At 55.4% G+C, this 23048-nt stretch overlaps 1 protein-coding gene across 1 annotated transcript in view; it reads left to right on the top strand.

The window, feature by feature from the left end:
- Positions 1-21330, top strand: part of ARHGEF17 (Rho guanine nucleotide exchange factor 17) — a gene marked incomplete at its 5' end in the record, with an annotated part of 54952 nt that extends 33622 nt beyond the window's left edge. The window contains 20 exons of the mRNA XM_082844125.1: positions 2462-2539; positions 8515-8697; positions 11114-11230; positions 11447-11539; positions 11759-11935; positions 12236-12286; positions 12535-12644; positions 12750-12835; positions 14466-14584; positions 14947-15160; positions 15709-15782; positions 16337-16536; positions 16715-17013; positions 17511-17760; positions 18052-18138; positions 18461-18528; positions 18775-18923; positions 19790-19964; positions 20080-20349; positions 21047-21330. Coding sequence (XP_082700251.1) covers positions 2462-2539; positions 8515-8697; positions 11114-11230; positions 11447-11539; positions 11759-11935; positions 12236-12286; positions 12535-12644; positions 12750-12835; positions 14466-14584; positions 14947-15160; positions 15709-15782; positions 16337-16536; positions 16715-17013; positions 17511-17760; positions 18052-18138; positions 18461-18528; positions 18775-18923; positions 19790-19964; positions 20080-20349; positions 21047-21243 — 2997 coding nt within the window. The 3' untranslated portion in view covers positions 21244-21330. The remainder of the gene's footprint in view (positions 1-2461; positions 2540-8514; positions 8698-11113; positions 11231-11446; positions 11540-11758; positions 11936-12235; positions 12287-12534; positions 12645-12749; positions 12836-14465; positions 14585-14946; positions 15161-15708; positions 15783-16336; positions 16537-16714; positions 17014-17510; positions 17761-18051; positions 18139-18460; positions 18529-18774; positions 18924-19789; positions 19965-20079; positions 20350-21046) is intronic.
- Positions 21331-23048: the final 1718 nt, after the last annotated feature.

Here is a 23048-nt window from a genome sequence, read left to right as displayed (position 1 = left end):
ACCCCAGCCCTGGGCCGTGAGGCCCAGCAGCAGCCCTGCCTCCCTTAGGAGGCCTCCCTGCCCATGACCCTCACTGCTGGGCCTGGCAGGGCTGGGCTGGGGAAGTGAGGTGGAGGGTGCTGGCTGTACCACCCAGGGCTGAGCCTGGCCTGGTCCTACCGTCAGGGGGCTCCCTGTCCAGCAGGGAGACTGATGTCGAGAAACAGCCTCGCTGAGGCACAGAAAGAATGGACCTGAAAGGCCCGGTGTGTGGAGAGAGCTGCCCCGCTCCCCAGCTCCTTGCTTTCCCAGCCCTAGGAGGGAGGTATTATTTGTTCCATTTCATAGAGGAGAATGTGGAAGCCCAGATGGTTAAGTGACCACCCAAGGTGACACCGCTGGTAAGGGCCAGGCTGAGGACCCTGTGGCCCACGGCTGGCTGGTCAGAGTGTGGACTCCGGATTCTTGGGCCCGAAGGCTCAGCTTGAGGGGGCTGAAGAGACTCGGGTCCCTGCTCTGCCAGTCACTAGTCACTGGCTGTGTGACCCCAGACAGGTCAGGTCACTTCTCTGACTTGACTTCCTCACCTGTGAAGTGGAGATGACAAGTCCTGTCACAGAGCTATGAGGGTGAGGCTGAAATGAGGCCATATCTGTGAAGCGCTGAGGTGTCCCTGCAGGAGATGGGGCATCTGGGCCTTTCCTTGGGAGGCCCTTCTGGCCCTTGATGCTCTCCCAGGCTCTCCATCCTAGGGTGGGCCTAACTGGTGCTGCCTCCTACTGGAAGCTGCCCCGGGTTTTTAAAGGCCTCAGAAGCACTGAGGATAGATGGTCTGGCTGTAGCTGGGGCTCTGAGGCAGGGTTCAGTGCCTTCTCACCCCTCAGAGCACAGGGCTGGGGGGTGGGGCAAGGCAGCCTCTTCCCCTCCCCCAAGGGGGTGTCATTCACACCCCCACCCCTGAGTTCCTAGCAGAGGAGACCACTTTTCTAAGTATGCGTCGTCATAGTACAGGCTTGGGGACAGGCATGATCCCTGAGTTCCTGGGCGGGGGGGTGGGGGGACCTAAGGTGTCCGCGAGCAGAGGGGCGAGCAGAGGCTGGACCGGCCCGGCACTTGGGCACACTCAGCAGACACACCCTGGGTGCGGTAGTGACCAAGGCAGCTCCACTGGTTGAGTCCCTACCCTGAGGGGCTCCCAAGGGTGGGGACTAGAAGGATGCCACAGACATGGACAGCCCACCATGGCACTGCCACATGCTAAGAGCATCCACGCAGACTAGCAGGCCTTGATGGCTGGAGCCCAGACTCCAGCTGAGGCCAAGCTGAGGGGACTGGGAGGGAGAGTGGAGACGGAAGTATAAGCCCCAGAGGTCTGGGCCCTGGGGAGTTTGGGACCTTGCTCAGGACCACTCCAGGGCTTGGAGGAGACCTAGAGTGGAGTCCTTTCCTGGGAAGGGCATCTGTTGGAGGTGCGCCACCTGGGAAGGCTTCCTGGAGGAGGAGCGGGCCAGAGGCATAGTAACTGGTGGCAGGGGGCAGTAGGTAAGCTGAGTCCCAGGGGGTGGAACACAGAGAGGGCATCCTTAGACTGACTTCCAGCAAAACCTTCCCCCAGGATATGGGCTGCCCTGTCAGGGATATGCACCTTGTCCCTGGGTGTGTGGGTGCAGAGTCTGGGTGACCCCTTAGGGACTCCATAAGGCAGATCATCAGAGCCTCAGGATGGAGGTGTTGATGCCTGGATCTCCTTTTCCTCATCCTTAAAATGGGAAGAATAATCACATATACCTCACAGAGTGGTCAAAAGGGTAAAATAATGCACAATGCTTAGAATAGTGCCTGGTGTGGAGTAAGGCTCAGTTAGCCTCTTTTACTGAGTGAACTGGGATCCAGGCTTGTCTGAGAGAGGCTGAGCCCTGCCCCCACCTTGCTGCATGACATTCAGCACTGACTTTACCTCTCTGGGCCACCTTTTCTTCATATGTAGCAGGAGGTGACATTTTTGACTTTCTGGAATGGTGTGAAGCCCAAGGTAGGGACTGACCCCACAGTGCTGAGCCTGAAGGTGGGGTTTTCAGAGTTGGCAGCTGGACTGGGGGGTGGCCTGGAGGCATTGACTTTCACAGATGTGAGAAGTTATTGGTTTTTTTTTTGAGTTCTTTTCAGGAGCCCAACAGGGGAGCCAAGAAGTAAACAGGAGATCTCCAGATCGGCCAGTAGCCGTGGGGATGGGAGCAGAGGGGCAAGGGTTGAGGGGCACAGTCCGGGGAGGCAGGCATTTGAGTTGCAGGAGGAGGCACTGCCTGCAGGGGGAGCACATGAGCACAGACCTGCAGAGTGGGGGTCCAGGGTGCTTTGCGGGGAGGACAGGCCTTGAAGACCGGGGAGAGGGCATGGATGGGCTCTCTGGGCCCGTGTGACTGAAGGTGGGGGGCGTGAGAGGAACAAGGCACTGCTCATCCTCTGCCTTCTGTCCCCCCAGGACATGCGGAAGCATGTGACCATGACCCTGCTGGACACAGAGCAGTCGTATGTGGAGTCACTGCGCACCCTGATGCAGGTGAGGCTTGAGGCTGCCCTGGCCTGGGTCCCTGAGAGCAACCATTCTGAGTCTAGGTGGCTGTCAGACATGTGGGAACAAACCCATTTTGTGGACAGGGGACTGAAGTTAGAGAGGAATGACCCTGGGGCATCCCATTCCTCCATGGGAGGAAGCCCCCTCCAGGGCAGGAGAGAATGCGGGAGGGGCCTTAATGCTGGTGTGACCGGGGCACCCCAGGGCAGATGCTCCCTCCTCCTACCGTCCTTCCACCCACCTTGGCAGCCCTGGGTCTGAGCTTGGATCTGTGAATCCCCTCTGGTTCCCCACCCCCCGCCTTCACTTTATTCATTGACTGGAAAAATATTGGTTGAATGGAATTAAATGTTAGCACCTGCTTTGTGCCAGGCCCTGTTCCAGGTGCAGGAAACACAGGGATGAATAAGAGATAAGCCTCTGCCGCAGGAGCTGGCAGTCCTGCTGGGGACATGGTTGAGTATATGGGCTCTCAAGGCATCAGGGGGCGCCGGGGAGGTGTGGGCTCAGGGAATTTTCCCTGGGGGAGGTGCGGGCTTCCTCCTACCCTGCCTCTCAACAGCAGGAACAGCATGTGCAAAGTCGAGTAAGGAGAGGCCTGGCACTTTCAGGGGTCCATGTGGCCGGCACAGAGCACAAAGGGTCAGTCCTGTGGTGACACTGAGGGAGCCAGCAGAGCTCACGTGGTGGGGGCCCTCGATCCCAGGAGGAGGGTTTGGACTCTACCAAGCGCCCTGCAGACTACCGAGAGGCTTTGAGCAGGGGTGATGTGCAGTCTCCCTCATGCTTTACAAAATCTGTCTGACTGCTGGGAAGAGGGGTAGCAGAAGAGGAGGCCGAGGCCACTGAGGTCAGGCAAGGGAGGAGAAGCCACGACCAGGCCAGAGGCTGCAGGGAGGGAGAGTTGGGGACAGACATTTAGGAAGTGGACTGGTCGGGCCAGGCATGGTAGCTGGTTGGCTGTGTGGGGCAAGGTGGGGAAGCCCGGGGTGATGCCTGGGCTCTGGCCTGGGCGATGAAGGCACTAGAGGAGCGCTACCTAGAACAGATAGGGCAAGAGGGTGAGTTCAGGTTCAGATGCGTGGGTCTGGGAAAGCCCAGGATCTGGGATGCACTGGTGTGTCTGGGGCCCAGGATAGAAAGCGTGGGTCTGTGCTGAAGTGGGGCCTGGCAGTCACAGTTGAGGACAGGTTTGTTCAAGCCGCCTGGGCAGAGCAAGAGCAAAGGGTGGAAGGGAGAGCCCTGGAAACATTCAGAGTGTTCGTTCATTCACTGCACAAATCCGCAACGAGCGCCTTCTGCGTAGCAGGCAGCGTTCTCTGGGGGGTTCAGCAGTGAGCGTGAGGGGTAAGGTCCTGTCTCCTGGAGCTCACAGTCTGTGGCAGAGACTGACAGTAACCAGGCAGACCATGCATGAGGACAAATGGTGATGCAGAAGTGCACGGAGAGTATACTTAGTGTATTTTTCAACCTTAAAAAGGAAGGAAATTCTGACACATGCTACAAGTTCTTTGACATTATGTTAAGTGAACTAAGCCAGTCACAAAAGGACAAATACTGAATGATTCCACTTATATGGGGTACCTAGAATGGGCAAATTCATAAAGACAGAAAGTAGAATGGGGTTGCCAGTGGCGGGGGGAAGGGGAAATGGGGAGTTGGTGTTTAATGGGTACAGAGTTTCAGTTGGGGAAGATGAAAAAAAGTTCTGGAGATGAATGGTGGTGATGGTTCCATAACATGAATTTTCTTTCTTTTCTTTCTTTCCTTCCTTCTTTTTTTCTCTCTCTCTCTCTTTCCTGTGTTGGGTCTTTGTTGCTGTGTGGGCTTTCTCTAGTTGCGGCGAGCGGGGGCTACTCTTCGTTGCGGTGCGCGGGCTTCTCATTGTGGTGGCTTCTCTTGTTGCGGAGCACGGGCTCTAGGCCCACGGGGTTCAGTAGTTGGGGCACGCAGGCTCAGTAGTTGTGGCACATGGGCTTAGTTGCTCTGTGGCATGTGGGATCTTCCTGGGCCAGGGCTCAAACCCGTGTCCCCTGCATTGGCAGGCGGATTCTTAACCACTGTGCCACCAGGGAAATCCCGACATGAATGTACTTTAATGTGGGCATACTGAACTGTTCACTTAAAAATGTTTAAAATGGCAAATTTTATGCTATGTATATTTTACCACAAAAATACATTGCTTTTATGCATATATATTTTTTAAATGCATAGAGAGATGAGAACACAGACTGGGGGTCTGCCCTGGTGTCGGGGGCCAGAGTGTTGGGGGCCAGAGTGTTGGGTGTTTAGCTGAGACCTGAAGGGTGGGTAGGAGTTAAGGGAGAGCCCGGAGGGAGTTGTTCCAGGCGGAGAGCACCGCGGGAACAATGGCTGGGAGGCCGGAGGAAACCTAGAGTAGCTAGGGATGGGGAGGTGGCCAGTGTGGCTGCTGGGCAAGGAGCTGGCCTTTACTGTGAGTACAAGGAAGTCACAGGAGGGCCATAACTGGAATTCCACCTTTAAGAGGTGCCCCTGCCTGCCAGGCAGGAGTAGACATGCAGGGGTCTGAGGGGTCCTTTGTCGTCCCCTAGGTGGGAGTCAAAGGCATGGGAGTCAGACAGTCCAGGGATTGAGTCACTTGCCTCCCTTCTGGGTGATGCTAGCCTGATCACCTCACCCCTCTGAGCCTCCGTGGTTTTGTCTGCAAGATGTAACTAATCATCCCCTTCTCTCAGCGTGAAGATTAAAAGGTGATGGGGCTGGGCGTGCCTCTCTACCTCCGAGTCTTCAGGCTGCAGGGCTGCACACGTGGAGGCTTGCAGGGCCTGCGGGTGGAAGAGCTAAGGGAGGATGGTGCCGAGGACACCAGACTGAGAGCTGGGTGGGGAAGGGTGCAGGTGAGCCAAGACAGTGTCAGCTGAAGCCAGCTGTCACTCGAGGCAGCCCTGGTGTGTTGGAGGGACTGAGGTCCAGCCCAGGGGTGCGGAGCACAGCTCTGGAGCCAGGCCCCCAGTGTTCAAACTTGGCACTACCTCTTGACCAGCCATGTGACGTGGAACAAGTTACATATCCAGTCTCTTGCCTCTGTTTCCTTGTCTGTTGAGTGGGAATAATAATAGTACATGTCTCAGGTGCAGATTATGAGATGCGTGAATAACTTAGCATACTGCCTGGCAATTCTGCCTGCATACATGCATGTGTGTGTGAGTGTGTGTATGTAAAATCACCTTTAACCCTTGTATTAACCTTGTGAGGCAGATATTATAATGCTCTTCTTCATCTGAGGAAATGAAGGCTCAAAGGGGTCATCCATCTATTAAGTGGTAACAGACTGTTAAGTCTCTTTGGGCTGCTGTAATAAAAATTCCCTAGACTGGGTGGCTTAAACAAATTGAAATTTATTTCTCATAGTTTTGGAGGCTGGGAAGTCCAAGGTCAAAGTGCTGGCAGATTCATTGCTGGTGAGGACTAGCTTCCTGGTCTATGGACGGCTCTTTTCACTGTGTCTTCTTCCGTGGCGAAAGGGCTGAGGGAGCTCTCTGGAGCCTCTTTTAAAGGGCGCGAATCCCATTCACAAGAGCTTGACCGTCATGACCTTCTTACCTCCCAGAGGCCCCACCTCCAAATAACCACCGCATCAGGGATTAGGTTTCAACATACGAATTTTGGGGGGACACATTCAGACCGTAGCAAGTAGTACTAAGAGCTGACATTTATTGAGTGCTTAATATGTGTGTGTTACATAAGTTAATTCATATAAACCCCCATTTTACAGATGATAAAACTAAGCACAGAGAAGTAAGGCAACTTGCTCAGGTTCACAGAGCTAGGACGTGCCATAGCCTGGGTTGAATCCCTGTCAGTCTCACTCCACGGTGCTCCCTAAGCATAGGTGATATTCAAACTGAGATTGGACTCTACAGCCCCGGTGTTCCCTTCGTAGTGACCACTGCCACCCAAATTGATTGGTATTGTTCCTGCAGGAGTTTAAAATGAAGAAAGAAGTTAGATGCCAAGGTTAACAGCCAGAAAGAGGTGGGATTTGAACCCAGGTCCCAAGGCTGCACCCATTCCTCAGTGTCACCCTCAACCTTGGAGTCTTTCTTCAACTCACACTTCCTAGCTAACAACCCCTCTTTCCCTGACCAACCCCCTGTCTTATTTCCCACTGCACTTACTACCTTCTGATATACTGTGTGATAATTTTGTTATTTATGGTGCTTATTTTCCACCTCCTTCCACTAAATTGTCAACTGCACAAGCACAGGGACTTTTGTTTGCCCACAGATGCAGCCTGCGCTTAGAAGGCTGGACACACAGTAGTTGCTCAACGAGTATGTGGTGAGTGAAATGCAGGTGCTGGCTCCTAGCAGGTTCTGCATCGGGTTCCCAGTCACTGTTTATTCTTTCCTGCCACTGTGTGCAGGCTTGCTTCTGTGTGAGGCGCTGGGACCTGGAAGTGAGCGGTTTAGCTCCTGCTGCTTGGGCAACAGACCTTGGCACAGATCCGGCCCTGGTTCAGACTAGCCTAGGAGCTGTGAGAGGGAGGCCGCCTGTCGCCTCACCAACCTTTTCAGAATCCCAAATTAGGCGAGAGGATACTGTTGAGCTTTACTTTCTCAAGCTTGTTTTACAACAAGCTAGGTTTTTTAAATGTTTAATAAAAATTTTTTTGCAGCATTCCGTATACTTTTTCAAACTGCCTTGTTTCTTTGGCTTGTAGTTACAGTTTAGGCCAGTAGAGGGCGACATCTAAATGAGACAGCAGCCACTGAGCAGGGCTATTCATGCTCAGGAAACGCCACTGAATGCAGATTTGAGGTGAAAAATGGGAGTTTTAGTCACTGATTGACCAGAAGATCTGAAGACTGTGAAAACAGTGTTCAGATAGTGTCAACTAAGCCTTCAGTAACTTTCCATATGCCCCCCCCCATACACCCCCCGCCCCCGCTTTATTTTCGCCACAGCAATTAACGCCTTTTAATTTACCACAGAACTGCCACATGTAGTCAATTCTAAGACACATTCTTCACATTTTACCATCTCTGAAATTCAGGTTCATTCTATAATTGATGGCCTATAATAACTTAATTGGCGGCAAATTTTTCTGAGATAAATAAGATTAATGATGCCTCTAAAATGGATAACTAATAAGAATCTGCTGTATAAAAAAATTTAATTTTACAAAAAGTCAGTTACGTAGGACCATGTATTGTCTGATTTCATTTATATGAACCACCCAGAAAAGGCAAACCCATAGAGAAAGTAGATTAGTGGTTGCCAAGGGCTGGAAGGGTTGTAGGGAGTGGGGAGTGAGTGACTGTTAATGGGGATGGGATTTCTTTTGGGAAGATAATGAAAATGTTCTAAAATTGATTGTGGTGATAGTTGCATAACTGCGAACATACTAAAAACCATTGCATTGTATATTCTAAAAGAGTGACTTGTGTGGAATGTGAATTATAGTTCAATAAAATTGTTTTTCAAAAAAAAGATTAATGATACATCTTAAATTTGATGAAATGTGGTTTTATTTACTTATTTTATTCGTGTGTTTAATCTGACTAGATTGTATGCTCTATCAGGGCAGGAATTTTGATCTTTCTTGTTCACTGCTGTCTCCCAGTTCTTAGAACAGTGCCTGGCACATAGTAAGTGCTCAAAAAAATAATTGCTGAATTAATGTGTGGGGTCTCCCAGGAGCCCAGTCTTCATGCTTTCCTCACTCCAAGCTCATGCATCCAACAGTTCTTTCCCAAGACCCCTCACCCCCATCCTGTGCCAGGCCCTGGGCGGCAGAGTGAGGGGCATAGGAATAGATCTTCCCATCTCCCTCCCAGAGCTCTGAGTCTAATGAGGGAGATCCGGGAGGCAGGGCCAGTGAGCTGCAGGCCCAGTTGATTTTGTGTGTGCCTATGCTGGTGGGTTGGGGTGCCATCTCTCTGAGGGAACCTGTACTGACCCTGTGCGTCCCCCAGGGCTATATGCAGCCACTGAAGCAGCCAGAGAACTCCTTGCTATGTGACCCGTCGCTGGTGGATGAGATTTTTGACCAGATTCCGGAGCTCCTGGCGCACCATGAACAGTTCCTGGAGCAAGTGCGGCACTGCGTGCAGACCTGGCACGCCCAGCAGAAGGTGGGAGACCTCCTTGTCCAGTCGGTGAGTGGCCCTGCTGTCTACTGCTATAGACCCCACAAGCTCTGGCCTCTCCTAGGAGGGGCTGGGTGCTGCCATGGACCCCTCCACCCCTCCTGGAGACTGACTCTGATCCCTGATCCAACCCCAGAACTTGACCAGACACTGGTAGTGACCCCAGATCCTGGATTGACCTGAACCTGGACACTGCCCAACCCTAGAGCTTGGCTGGACTCTGGCATGGATCCCAACCCCAACCAGACACTGACCCTGACCTTGGACCCAATCCCAGTTGCTGGCACTGACCTGACCCTACTCCTGACCCTGAGCTGCCACTGACTGTGACCCAGACCTCAAATGGATGCTCTTACTGACCTCAACCCCTACCTTAACCTGAATGTAAACAGTTGCCCTGATCCTGACCCTGGACTCGGGCTTGATGTTGACACTGGCCTAGTCTTCTAGCTCTTTTCTCTATCAGGCATTTTAATAATAATGGCTATTTGGCACTTATTATGTGCTAGGCATTCTAAATACATTGTACATATCAACAGCACTAAGGAGAAAGGTATGATTATTCCCAAGTTTAAAGTTGATGACTCTGGGAATTCCCTGGCAGTCCAGTGGTTAGGACTCTGCACTTTCACTGCCTAGGACCCAGGTTTGATCCCTAGTCGGGGAAGTAAGATCCTGCAAGCTCTGCGGGGCATAGCCAAAGAAAACCCACAAAAGACAAACAAACAAAAAATAAAGTTTATGACTCTGCCATGTAGAGAGAGAAAAAGTAACCTGATCAAAGTCAGTTAGTAAGTGGTGGAGGATTCACCCTCAAGAAACCTGGTTCCAGCGCCCACGCTCTACCCTACCCCGTCCGCCCTTTCACCACGGACAGGACTTCCTTCTGCCTGTGAGTTTTTCAAGATCCTGCACTAGTGATTGGGACCTTAGGAAAGGTGTTGGCTTCAGAGTTCAAAAAGGACTGCAAAAGCAAAACTAATGAACATTCAACTAAATGTTTGTAAAACATAACAAGCCATTTTCTTTAATTGTTAAATTTAGTATTCATTTACATGAATTTAATTCCATTTGAAAAAACTTCAGTTACATTTTGTTATTTTGCCAGAATTCCCAAAAAAGCATGATGATGGATGAGAAATCCTAGCGAAACACAAACTGAATGTTTACTCAGAGCCAAATAATTCAAAAGTAAAATTGTAAAACTCCTTCCAAAAAATTCTACCAGCAAAAAAACACCTTATCTATTTTTATGTGATGTGGGTGTGTTTGCATGTGTTTGTGATGTTGTGGGGTGGACCTTGGACCTAAGAAGGTCCCTGCTGACCTGCAAATCGATGTGACGAGAACCTTGGCCCGGTGGTGGTGGGACCCCAGCTTGAGTGCTGACATCTCCAGCCCATCACAACCCTCACTGTCACTGGGTTCATCCCCCTGCCTGGACCTTGATGCTGACCAAGGACAGCAGTGGAAGTCTATGCTGACGGAGGGCTCAGCATAGGGTGCCCTGTCCCAGGATCGGGGGCGGGGTGGTTTGAGGGGCTGTCTTCCTCCCTGAGCTGCTTCAGCCTCTGCCCTGCAGCACATCTGGGGTAGGGGAACAAGTGGCCTCTATAACCTAAAACCATGGATTTGGAGGCCCAGAGGGGGCCAGAAACAGCACCACAGGTCACCTGGTCCATCCATGGTGCAGCTGAGACAGGAACTGGGGCGTCAGAACTTGCAGCCAGGGCTTCTGACCGAGAATATCCACATTTAGCCCAGCCATCAGGCAGCCAGCAGGTATTAGCCACCAGGCAGTGTGTGCCAGCCCTGAGCAGGGCTTTACTAGGAGGGATGGGAGCACCTGTCTCCTTGGAGAGGGAAGACTTGTCTTGGGGGATCAGGGAGGCCAGAGGCCAGGTATAGTTCCAGGCAGAGCCCTTGTCAGGGCAGGGAGTACTTCCTGGAGGTGGCAGAACTGGAGCTCAGCCTTAGGGTGGGTGAGATTTGGATGCGGGCAAGGACCTTCCTGGTGGAGGGAATTACATGAGCAAAAGCCACGCAGCGGGAAAGAGCCTGTGTCACTCAGAGGAGGGAGACCTGGCTGGCTGGACTTGGTGCTGTTGGAGAGCAGAGGATGGCAAAGCCCAGTCGGAAGAGAGAGAACCTGGTGTGTGCTCACAGAACATATCCAGGCACACATATGTACATGTGCATACGAACACACACAGATAAGAAACGTGTGTGCATGCACACGCTTAATCACACAGTCACACATATGACATGTACACATGACACAGGAGCACATGCCCAATCCCTTAGAGACCATATCATTTCCAGATGGAGAGAAAAGATGTTGGCTCGCGAATCAGTGGAAACCAGGACAGGGTGAGGTGGGGTAGGGGACACCTTGAGGGTCCCCAACCTGCCTCTTCACCCACAGTTCTCCAAGGACGTCCTGGTCAACATCTACTCTGCCTATGTCGATAACTTTCTCAATGCAAAGGACGCCGTGCGTGTGGCCAAGGAGGCGAGGCCTGCCTTTCTCAAGTTCCTGGAGGTACTGGGGCCGGGCAGGGGGATGGAGGCCACCTTCTGTGGGCCAGCTTTGGGGGCCCCAGGAGCCCCCAGCCTGGGCACCAGAGCCCTACCCTGTAGGCCATCGTCTGCCCTCGGGCTGAGCTGGGGGGGCTTGCTGGGGACCTGTCCCAGGACATTTCCATCTTTGCATGTCATTCCTCACTTGGGTGCCCATCCACCCTGTTCTGGGTTTCAGCAAAGCATGCGTGAGAACAAGGAGAAGCAGGCACTGTCCGACCTCATGATCAAGCCCGTGCAGCGGATCCCACGCTATGAGCTTCTGGTGAAGGTGGGCATGGGGCTGGGTGGGCAGGTGGGCAAAGCCTGGAGGCATGTGGGGATGCAGGGGGCTCTGTGGCCCCCACTTGGTGGAGACACAGGGGTCAGGTAGGAAAGGAAGTCCTCTCTGGAGTCTACCCCCAGTCCCTCCTCTTCCAGCAGTCACTGTGGGGCCCCAGGGCCTGACAGGGGCAGCTAAGCAGAGGTCTGGTGCCCACTCCCACCCCAGGACCTCCTGAAGCACACGCCTGAGGACCACCCGGACCACCCGCTCCTGCTGGATGCGCAGCGCAGCATCAAGCAGGTGGCTGAACGCATCAACAAGGGCGTGCGGAGTGCCGAGGAGGCAGAGCGTCACGCCCGTGTGCTGCAGGAGATCGAGGCCCACATCGAGGGCATGGAGGATGTGAGTGCCGCCCCGCCCCACTCCACCCATGCCTGGTTCCAACCTGGAACTGTGGCCATGTCCACGTCCATAGCAGCGTCTGCAGTGTGTTTGCATCCATCTCTGTCTACATCTGTGTCCTCTCCCGTGTCTGTTACTGGCCACGTATCCCGTGGCCTGACAACACAGCATCAAGAGGGTGGACAAGATGTTGCTTCCACTGACCTGGCCCGTGGAGCGGGGCCAAGGGGTCACCGGGGTCTGGGGAGGGGAGGGAGTCATAATGAGCCTTCAAGATCCCTTGTCCCTCCTGCCCCACAGCTCCAGGCCCCTCTGCGGCGGTTCCTGAGGCAGGAGATGGTCATTGAAGTGGTAAGAAGTGTCCCGTTATCTGCCCACTTGTCGCTACCTCCCTGCTTTCTCCACACTTCTGCTCACAGCTTCTGCCCACCGGCCTCCTGCTCTTCCACCCCAGCAGGAGCCCTGGGTCATGTCCCAACTCTGCCTCTGCCTCTGGGCATGCAGGGGAGCCCTCCCCCTCCCTGGGCCTGGCTGTCCCCTTGGGCACGGTGGGCAGGAGGGTGGGCCTCTGGGCCTGAATCCTGCGTCGGTCCCCACAGAAGGCAGTCGGTGGCAAGAAGGACCGGTCCCTCTTCCTGTTCACGGACCTCATCATCTGCACCACCCTGAAGCGGAAGTCAGGCTCCCTGCGGCGCAGCTCCATGAGCCTGTGAGTGGCCGGGATACGGTTGGGGAGCTCGGGCAGCGGGAGCGGTTGTCCCTCCGTGGGCCCACTCCCCAGCCCTGGCCAGAGCACCCCCTTGGCTCCCCACAGGTACACGGCAGCCAGCGTCATTGACACGGCCAGCAAGTACAAGCTGCTGTGGAAGCTGCCACTGGAAGACGCAGACATCATCAAAGGTGGGGTTGGCTCAGGCCTGCCCGGGCTTCTGGGCTCTGGGAAACCTGCCTGGAGGGTTTGCGCTGTGGTCAGGTTGGCTGGCCATCTATCTGCTTTTCTGCTTTCTGGCCTCACTTTCCCATCCTGTCCAAGGGGGCTGACGTGCGGGATCCAGTTTGTGCCCTGCAGAGCCGGACCAGCGCCTGTCCGTACAGACCACCTTCTGACTGGGCAGGGGCCTGCCATGGGCTAGCAGGTGGACTAGGCTGTCGTGGTGCAGGGAGCGCAGACATACCTGTAGCCTTGATTCAGTGCACAAGCGCACTTAGGCGCCGCATAGTAGATGGTGGCGCACTGTTCTGGGCCACCAGTTTTGTGCCTGGGGAACAGACTCACTCAAGTCAGTCCAGTCAAAAGGCTGGTTGGAATGAGCCTTTTGTTTGGGGCTGAGACGGTTGGGAGCTGAGGCAGTGGCTTCAAAGAACGGCTCCCCCGGCTGTGTGTGTCCGTCCCTCCCCCCTCCTCCCGCACTCCCCTCTGGGCCGGTTCTCACTGCTGTCAGCTTTCTCTGCCTCCTCCGAACTCCTGTGATCCATCATGGCCTTTTCTGCCTTGTGGCCTTTCTCGCTCAGCTGTTAGCCCCAGCTGCTCCAGGATGCGCAGTTCACCTTCCTGAGTGGGGTGGTGGTTCTGGGATGGTGGTGAAGGCACCTCTGGACCGGCAGGCAGGTCAGGCCCAGATTCTGTCCCTGAGCTCACTTGAGGTAGCCCTCAGGGTGAGGGAGAGGCTCACTCAGCCCCTAGGTGAACCCAGGCCTGCCCCACACGGGCCTCTATGTAGGAAGACAAGCTGATTATTGGTCCAGCTCATCTCTTCTCACCAGAGAAGAGGCCGGTGGAGAAAATGACTACCTTTAGGTTAGGTGTCCACACCTGGTCCAGTCAGCTGTGGCCAGAGAGGGCCAGGGTCATAGGGAAGAAGGCGTGGCTGCCCAGGTCGGGGAGGGTTCTGGGGGAGCAGTTTCCCCTCAGAAGGAGCAGGAGATATCCTCAGCCCTGGCTTGTCTAGTACACTCCGCTGCTGTCTACTCAGCCCATTGGTGGGCCACTGGTCCAGGGCGTTCGCCCCCAGCCAGGCCTGTAGGGCCAGCTACTTGGCAGTGGTCAGGTACGGGATAGGACCAGAGGATCTAGGCCGTCAGCTCATTGCTCCCTCCTGTGTGGGGGAATTGAGTCCCTGGTCAGCAAATTTGACTGCCGGAGGCTCTGCCTGCCCAGCCGACTCCCCTGTGGGAGGCTGTACCACCCAACACTCCAGTGTCAGCTGGAGACTGCATAACCTGCAGAGCCGTCTGCTGTTTATTCTTTGTGCTCTTCCAGGGAGTTCTCCAAGGGACCGACACCCTGTGCCAGGTGGCTGTGAATCAGGCCCAGTCCCCTGCTCTTGGGCCTGGAGGTTCTGTCCAAGCTGCCCATTAACTTTGGGGTTAATGTTAACCTGAGGTCTTGTGGTTTGCAAGCTGTCAGTTAGTCAGGCTGTTCCCTGCACCCAACTGCAAGTTGGGAGGGGAGGGGAGGGGAGGAGTGTCTGTCCAAGCCTGACCTTGTCTGTGTCTGGATCTGCCCATGGCCTTCCTCTGTCCCCACTAGGGGCATCTCAAGCCGCCAATCGAGAGAACATCCAGAAAGCTATCAGCCGCCTGGACGAGGACCTGACCACCCTGGGCCAGATGAGCAAGCTCTCTGAGAGCCTCGGTTTCCCCCACCAGGTCTGCGCCTCTGCCTGAGATTCCCTAACCCAGTCTGAAGGAGAAATAACAGCCTTGTCATTTGCCTGAGGGAGAGGACATCGCTGTCAGTTACCTGAGGGGGAAAATACAGCCTCACCCCATCTGAAGGAAGTCATGTGTTCCAGGCCTGAGGATGGAGACACAGCTCCATCCGCAGCTGAGGGAGGAGAGAGGGCCCATCATGTCTATGGGAGGGATCCAGGCTACCTCGTGGTCTCAGGGGGGAAACAGAGTCCCATTTTCTGTCTGAGGGAAAAGGCAGACCCCCAGTCCCATCCCCAGGGCAGGATCAGGCTGTGGGGAGAAGTGAGGCCCTGAAGCCTGGGCCCTCATCCCTGCAGAGCCTAGATGATGCACTACGGGACCTCTCGGCTGCCATGCACCGGGACTTGTCGGAGAAGCAGGCACTGTGCTATGCGCTTTCCTTCCCTCCTACCAAGCTGGAGCTGTGCACCACAAGGCCCGAGGGCACCGACTCCTTCATCTTTGAGTTCCCTCACCCTGATGCCCGCCTTGGCTTCGAGCAGGCCTTTGATGAGGCCAAGAGGAAACTGGGTAAGCCAGGGCCCGGGCCAGCGCCCTCCTCCCAGAACCTCCAGGAAGTGGGCAGCACCTTGCAGCTGTCTGTGACATCAGGAGCCAGAAATCCCGAGACTGCTATGTCCTATGTTCCAGTCCCTGCTGGTGGGAGGGTGGACTTAGACTTCTGCAGAGAAATATAGGACTTCCCCAGGACGTCCTCCTTGGCAGGGATTCTGGGGATAAGGTCAGCTTAGGGCAGGGGCCCTATCGCGGGAGTGGATGGCCGGGACCTCCCCACCAGCGCCCCCCCGCCCCCCCCCCCCCCACACACACACTGAGCAGGCCTGGATCAGGGAAAGCTGTTGATTGAGGTCCATAGAAAATCCTTAGAGACCTCTGGGTCTACCTCTTTCATTGTACAGATGGGAAAATTGAGGGCAAGGACAAGTAGGACATAACCCACAGCCACCTCATTCTCCCTGGAGAGACCCTGAGAGGCAGGAGAGGAAGGGAGACAGGCGAGGTCAGGACCAGGGTGAGGTGGGTGCTAAGTAGTGTCTGTCTGTCCATCTCCACTACAGCCTCCAGCAAAAGCTGTCTAGACCCTGAGTTCCTGAAGGCCATTCCCATCATGAAAACCCGCAGCGGCATGCAGGTGTGTGTATGCACCTGGGTAGGTGGGGGCATGTAGTCTAAGCCAGCATGTGTTCGTGTGTTTTTGTTCTGTGTACAGCATCATGTACATGTCTTGAACATTGCAATGGCTCCCTATGTCTTTGTACAGCTCTCTGCACAAGCACATGGACAGTGCATGTGTGTCCCATGTATATGGGTACATTTGTGCATGTATGTATCTGTGCATGTGAACAGAACTATACCATTGATGTGAAAGTGTCTCATTTATGTGCTTGTATAAGTCTGCATACATATGGACAAAAGTTACCATTTTTCGCATTTGTTACATACATGTATGTGTGATCATATTTGGAGTAGATATATGTGTACACACATATATGAATATATGATGCCTATATCACAGAGGGATGTGTGCATCTGATGTGTAAAGAGTGTCACGTGTGCTGTATGTGTGCACGTGTATGCATAGGGTGTGTTGAGAGTCCAAACACACCCACGAGGGCCTGCAGAGCAGTGTGGAGTTGGCAGCAGTTCCTCCATTCATCTTCCCCTATCCTTTGGCGCTTTCCGCAGTTCTCATGCGCAGCCCCGACCCTGAGCAGCTGCCCAGAGCCCACGCCCGAGGTGTGGGTGTGCAACAGCGACGGCTACGTGGGCCAGGTGTGCCTGCTGAGCCTGCGCGCCGAGCCTGACGTGGAGGCCTGCATCGCCGTCTGCTCCGCCCGCATCCTCTGCATCGGGGCCGTGCCAGGCCTGCAGCGCCGGTGCCACAGGTGAGGCGCCGGCCGGCCGGGGCCTGGGGACGGGGTCCCCGCCCCCAACACACACAGCGGCCGCTCCGACGTGGTGTGGGCGTGTCCTGGGAATGTGGGCGGGGCCTGGGGGGCGTGCCGGCGAGTGCGGCAGAACCTGGCTACTAGCGGCCCTCGTCCCCACCGCTTCGTCTCGCAGGGAGCGGACTGCGTCTCTGAGGAACCCCCCAGAGACGGCACCCGAGCCCACCGGGCCGGAACTGGACGTCGAGGCGGCAGACGAGGAAGCGGCGACGCTGGCCGAGCCAGGGCCCCAGCCCTGCCTGCACATTTCCATTGCGGGCTCGGGCCTGGAGATGGCACCAGGCCCCCCAGAGGGTGACCCCCGCCCGGAGTTGGTGCCCTTTGACAGTGACTCTGACGATGAGTCTTCGCCCAGCCCCTCGGGGACCCTGCAGAGCCAGGCCAGCCGGTCCACCATCTCCTCTAGCTTTGGCAGTGAGTATCCAGCTGGGGCTGTCAGGCAGGGTGGACTGCCCAGAGCAGGGGGCAGCCCAGCTGTTAGTGATGGGTGAGTAGGGATGGGCATAGGCAAAGGCATGGAATCAAGCCTCAGGATGTTAGCACAGAGAGCACTGGGGGCGGCGGCTATGACATCAAGGATCCAGAGAGCATGGGATAGTCCGGCTGGATCCTGAGGACCAGTTGAGGAGGATGGAGCAGGAGGGGTGGAGTGCTTGGTCCCTATGTCCGTGGTGGTGGCTTGGAGGGGGCCAGGCTAGGACTAGGAGCCTGTAGCACGGAGCTGTCAGTCCACAAGGTAACAAGGGCTGAGCTGATGCAGAGGTCTGGGGGTGTGGGGAGAACAATGGTGGGAGGCCCTGAGGCGGGGCGTGGCCCAGAAGGGTGCATCGAGGGAAGATTAAGGCCTAGAAAGATACCAGGTCTTGGGCCTGGCAGAGGGGAATGGAGAAGGAGACCTTTGTCTTCCTCAGACGAGGAGGCCCCGAGCTCCAAGGAGGCCACAGCAGAGGCTACCAGTTCGGAGGAGGAGCAGGAGCCTGGCTTCCCACCACTGTCCGGCTCCTTCGGGCCTGGCAGTCCCTGCGGCACCAGCCCAATGGATGGGAGAGCCCTTCGCCGGTCCAGCCGTGGCTCCTTCACCCGTGGCAGCCTGGAGGACCTGCTGAGTGTTGAGCCTGAGGCCTACCAGAGCTCTGTGTGGCTGGGCACTGAGGATGGCTGGTAGGGACAGGGGAGGTGCTGGGGTCGCGGTGCCAGAACCTGAGGTCCCTGTTTTAGTACTTGTATGGTGTCCTGAAGCAGAAGTGGGAGGGTTTTGGTTCAGACCTCAAGGGCACTGCCAGCCGGGGCTGCCGGAGGGTCTGAAACCTACAGGGAGGCCGTGGGATTTGGGTACCTTGGGCGGGCACCTTCCAGGAGGAGATCCTGGTGGAGGCAAGTAGGCAAATAGGGGTGACTGCAGGGATTGGTATGCCCGAGCACTTGTCACAGGTGCGCACCACTGACCCACAGCGTCCACGTGTACCAGTCCTCTGACAGCATCCGTGATCGCAGGAACAGCTTGAAGCTCCAGCACGCGGCCTCTGTGACCTGCATCCTGTAAGGCCCCTGGATGGCTCTTCTGGTTCAGACCCTTCTCAGCTACACATGCAGACCTCCTTCTGCACCCCCCGGTCCGCTTCCCTACTGGCCCCTCCTTTCAGTGGCCAGAGGCCTGCCCTCGGCTAACCGTGCCTCTCATACACTGTGTCCTTGTGCAAGTCACTACCTCTTCTCAGACTCAGGTGCCCACCACCTAGAGAACGGGGGGTGGGAGGAGGTGGTCTCTCAGGAACCGTAGCCGTTCCATCTGCAATTCCCTGGACCCAGGTGATCTCCTTCGGCTTCTTGAAACCCTTGATGACTCCTTTTCCTTGCCTAGGTATCTGAATAACCAGGTGTTTGTGTCTCTGGCCAATGGAGAGCTCGTGGTCTACCAAAGAGAAGTAGGTGAGTGCCCACCCCTCCCCTGCCCCCTTGGAGCCCCTTTGCTGGTATTGGATTTCCCTCTTGAGCAAGCTGGGGCCTTGGGGCCACAAGTCTACAGGTGTGACTTTGGGTGACTCCCAGGTCTTCTCTGGGCTTTGGTGTCCTCATTGATAAATGAGGTTATCAGCACCTTATTTCAGGGGAGGGTGAGGCTCAATGCAATACTAGATTGAACTTGCTGTTCTTTTTACCCCACTCCCACCCCAGGCCATTTCTGGGACCCCCAGAACTTCAAATCGGTGACCCTGGGTGCTCAGGGGAGCCCCATCACCAAGATGGTGTCTGTGGGTGGGCGGCTGTGGTGTGGCTGCCAGAACCGAGTCCTTGTCCTGAGTCCTGACACGCTGCAGCTGGAGGTATCGGGGATGGCCGTGGGGTTGGGGAATTGGTGCTTGGGGTGAGCCAGGCCCACGAGAGAGGAGATGGGACCACGGGGCCGTAAAAAAGGCATCCGGCTGAGAGGTCAGGGCTTTCCCCTGACCCCTGTATGAATCTGGGCCAGCCCCTGTCCTTCTCAAATCCTTATTTCCTTTCTAGCTGATGAGGGCTGCAGCAAGCGCCCCATGTACCTTAGAATTCTTTATTCCTCCTCCCTGCCCCCAACCCCATTTCTCAACTCAGGCATTGGCGTCTTTGGGGGGTGGACAAAGGTCCTTCCTGATGTCAGTATCCCTTAGCATTACTCTGGCCTTTAGTCCTGATTTGATTTATATATACATTAGAGATTGTCAGCCTGGTAGTGTCCAGGGGTAACTACAGTTCCCTTGATTTCCCTTTCACTTACCCCGTCGTTGGCTGGGCTGGGAGTGTAGAGGTGTAGAGCCGGGTTCAGGCCCAGGTTTGTGACTGACTTGCTGACGTTCTTGGGCAGGTTCCTTTCCCTTCTAGACTTCAGTTCCCCAGCTGTACAGGGTGAAGCCATTGATTGCTCTTAAAACTCGTCAAGATTTGAACTTCTCTGATCATTAACTCCCTCAAATTTCATGGGGAAAAGGCACTTCCATTTTAATTCCTGAGGTTGCAGTGAAACCAAGGTTTGAAAGGTTAATCATCCAGACCAAGGAGCAAGGCTGCCTTTGCTGTCAGTCCGGTGGGCTTTCTGGGGAGGTTTGGTGTGAGTCGTCAGGAGGGAGGGATGGGCACTGGTGAAGCACAAGGCAGGGAGGGGCCGGCGAAGGCAGGCCTGTCAGTCACCCATCTGCTCTCTACCCCCGCCCCCCAGCATACATTCTCCGTGGGGCAGGATTCCAGCCGCAGCGTGGCTTGCATGGTGGACTCCAGCCTGGGCGTGTGGGTGACACTGAAAGGTAGTGCCCATGTGTGTCTCTACCATCCAGACACCTTTGAGCAGCTGGCAGAGGTAGATGTCACACCTCCCGTGCACAGGATGCTGGCAGGTACTGACCTCAGTCTACCACTGCCCCTTCCCTTGGAGCCTTGCTGTCCCTGGTATTGAGGAGGCTGAGCCAGGGCCAGGACTCGGCCCCAGCACTGGTCTGTCTCCCACCCCAGGCTCAGACGCCATCATCCGGCAGCACAAGGCTGCCTGCCTGAGGATCACAGCGCTGCTGGTGTGTGAAGAGCTGCTGTGGGTGGGCACCAGTGCCGGCGTCGTGCTCACCATGCCCACCTCACCCAGTACCGTCAGCTGCCCTCGGGCGCCTCTCAGCCCTGCTGGCCTAGGCCAGGGACACACTGGCCACGTCCGCTTCTTGGCCGCAGTCCAGCTTCCAGATGGCTTCAACCTGCTCTGCTCAACCCCACCACCTCCCCCAGACACAGGTGGGTATACACATCCTACCCTAACCCAGGGACCTCGGCTTTGGGTTTAGGACTCCGCACTGTCCTGCCAGAAGAAGGTTAAGAGGGAGGAAAAATGTAATACAGAGCTGGAAGTGGCATATATTACAGGAAATAGGCTATAGAAACCCCAAAATAAAATCTATTAGGATACTCCGTGTGTGTGTGTGTGTGTGTGTGTGTGTGTGTGTGTGTAAAATTCTGTCCCGAGAATGTCATGAGAACGAGGGAGTGAACTACAAGCTAAGAATTAGAACATGGCGCAGGAAGGGATATATACAACAGGAAATAAAACAGGACTGGAAATGATGTATAGGGCAGGAAGTAGAGTCAGGAAGTGATGTGCAGAGCAGGAAATAGAAATAGAGTGGCAGATAAGGATAGGAAAGGGACCCTGAGGATTAGAAAGTGAAACATATTAGGAAATGTACATGAAGGAGGTCCTAGTTAGCAAAGTCTTATTTGGCAGGACAGGAAATCGTACTCCCAAGAGGTAGTAGCTGTGGCATCAGGAAGCAGGGAAGCCTCGGTCAGGAGTTGTCTGGGTCCAGAGAAGACTTAAGTTGCCTAACTGGGAAAGGGCTGTTGGAAGTGGGAAATGAGTATGAAGAGAGCCAGGTTGAGATGGTGCCACCCCCAGTCACCTCCAGGCTAATGGATCCTCCCCTCCGCCCCCCAGGCCCCGAGAAGCTGCCCTCACTGGAGCATCGGGACTCCCCTCGGCACCGAGGCCCTGCCTCGGCCAGGCCTAAAATGCTGGTTATCAGTGGAGGCGACGGCTACGAGGACTTCCGACTCAGCAGTGGGGGCGGTGGCAGCAGTGAGACTGTGGGCCGAGACGACAGCACAAACCACCTCCTCCTATGGAGGGTGTGACCTTGTCCATGGTGGCCCAGGACTCGCCCGCCCACCTGCCCTCAGCCTGCTTGCCTCTTCCAAGCCCACAGGCAGACCCCGACCAGGAGTGTCTGACCAGGGCCGCACCCCTGCCTGCACGGGCCGCCTCCCATCCTCGTGGAAGCATTCCTGACGGAGCACCTGTGGGCCAGCCGGGCCAGGGCCTTTCCCGGCCCTCTCTCTGGCTGCTCCGGGGCTCCCAGTCATGATGGGGGTGGGGAGGGGGGCACGTGGGCTGCCCAGGACCTCTGTCCCTGGAGCTTCTACCAAAGACACGGCCGGGCCTGGACCCCACAGGGCTGGGGAGGGCCATGTGCAATATTTGGAGGGTTTTCTGGGGGCAGTGGGAGGGCTAGGGGATGGAATCCTTTCCCATGTACAGTATTTATGTTTCTTTTTAGATGTGTATCTTCCCAAGCACTTATTTATGCAATGACCTGGGGCAGGGAGTGATGTGAGAAAATGACAGAAGAAGAAAAAAAAAACGCTATTCTTGCCCTAGGAACCACCCTGGGACCCTAACTAACCTTCCTGGAGGGACCAGTCCCCCTCTCATTATGTACGCGCACACACACACTGCATGTTTGGGGCACTAAAACGCTGCCTCTTAACATACACTTTCCACAGCCTCGTCCTGACTGGGCTGCCCTCCAGTATCCAGAGAAAAGGGCCAAGTCCCCTCAGTCATCCAGAACGAGGTGATGACTACAGGAGGCAGTGACTCCCATCCGGGGTGGGGGGGCTTCCCCAGGCCTTGGCATTTCCTTGCTTGTTGGCAGTGCCTTAGTGGTTTCTGAATTTGGGAACACTGACTGGGTCTTGGCCAGGGTGCTCTCCTGGCCTGAGCAGGGAAAGGGCCCTCGCTCTCCTCACAGTTGCCCCCCAGCCCCTGTGTCTCATGCACTGGCACATATGGTCACCTTGGGAGGGTGGACCTAGGAGCCCCCTCACTCTGACCACTGACTCCCTCTCTTCACACCCTCTCCTGCCAGGGGCAGCCCTTCCAGGAAGGATGCCCAAAGCTGAGGGGCTGGACATGGCCTCTTCGGCTGGGAAGGCTACCATGGAGGGCAGCCTCTCCCCTGCCCCCCGACTGCAGGAGCCAGTCTGACCCCAGCCCCTGTGCTTCTTCAGCTGCAGCTCCAAAGGTCTGGTGTCAGTTGGGGTTTGTTTTTGTTCTGTTTGGTGGTTTTTGTTTGGGGTGGGCGGGTCATTGCGGTCTTAGACTATGTTTCTCTTGCTACCAAACAGTCATGTATTAACTTCCCTTGGATGATGAAGTTTAAAGAGTCAATAAATAGAAACACCAAATGACTGGTCCCCATCGGCAGCCGTGGAGGCCTCCTGCCAGCAACCTCAGGGCTCCCTAGCTGCGTGGGCCTCCCAACAGCCACCCACTTGGGCAGAAGTGGGACTCAGAGACCCAGAAGAGCGCTGAGATGGCAGGGCGGCCACTGATTCGCTGTGCTTTCCCAGGCAGGTCACTGCCTCTGTCTGGGCTGCAGCTTCCTTGTCAGGAAAACCAAGAGTTGTGCTAGTCAGATGCTCTATAACCAGGGCTGCATGTTAGAATCCCTTACAGGTTACATTGTAAGCACAAAGCGTAATACATAAATTATACTTATATCTAAATACACATTTCCAGGCTCCCCCTAGCTCCTGAGTCAGTGGGTCTTGGATAAGGCTTGGAAATCTGAAGCTGACACATGCTGTAAGGGAAAAACGAGGCGAATGTGAGCCTGTCTACAACTCCAGGAATCGGTGCTCTCCAAAGCCTCACGAGG

The sequence above is a fragment of the Leucopleurus acutus genome (assembly GCF_964270905.1).
Source record: "Leucopleurus acutus genome assembly, chromosome: 8".
Classification (NCBI taxonomy): Eukaryota; Metazoa; Chordata; class Mammalia; order Artiodactyla; family Delphinidae; genus Leucopleurus; species Leucopleurus acutus.
Note: the sequence above shows the minus strand (reverse complement) of the source record. Positions and strands in the feature narration are given on the sequence as shown.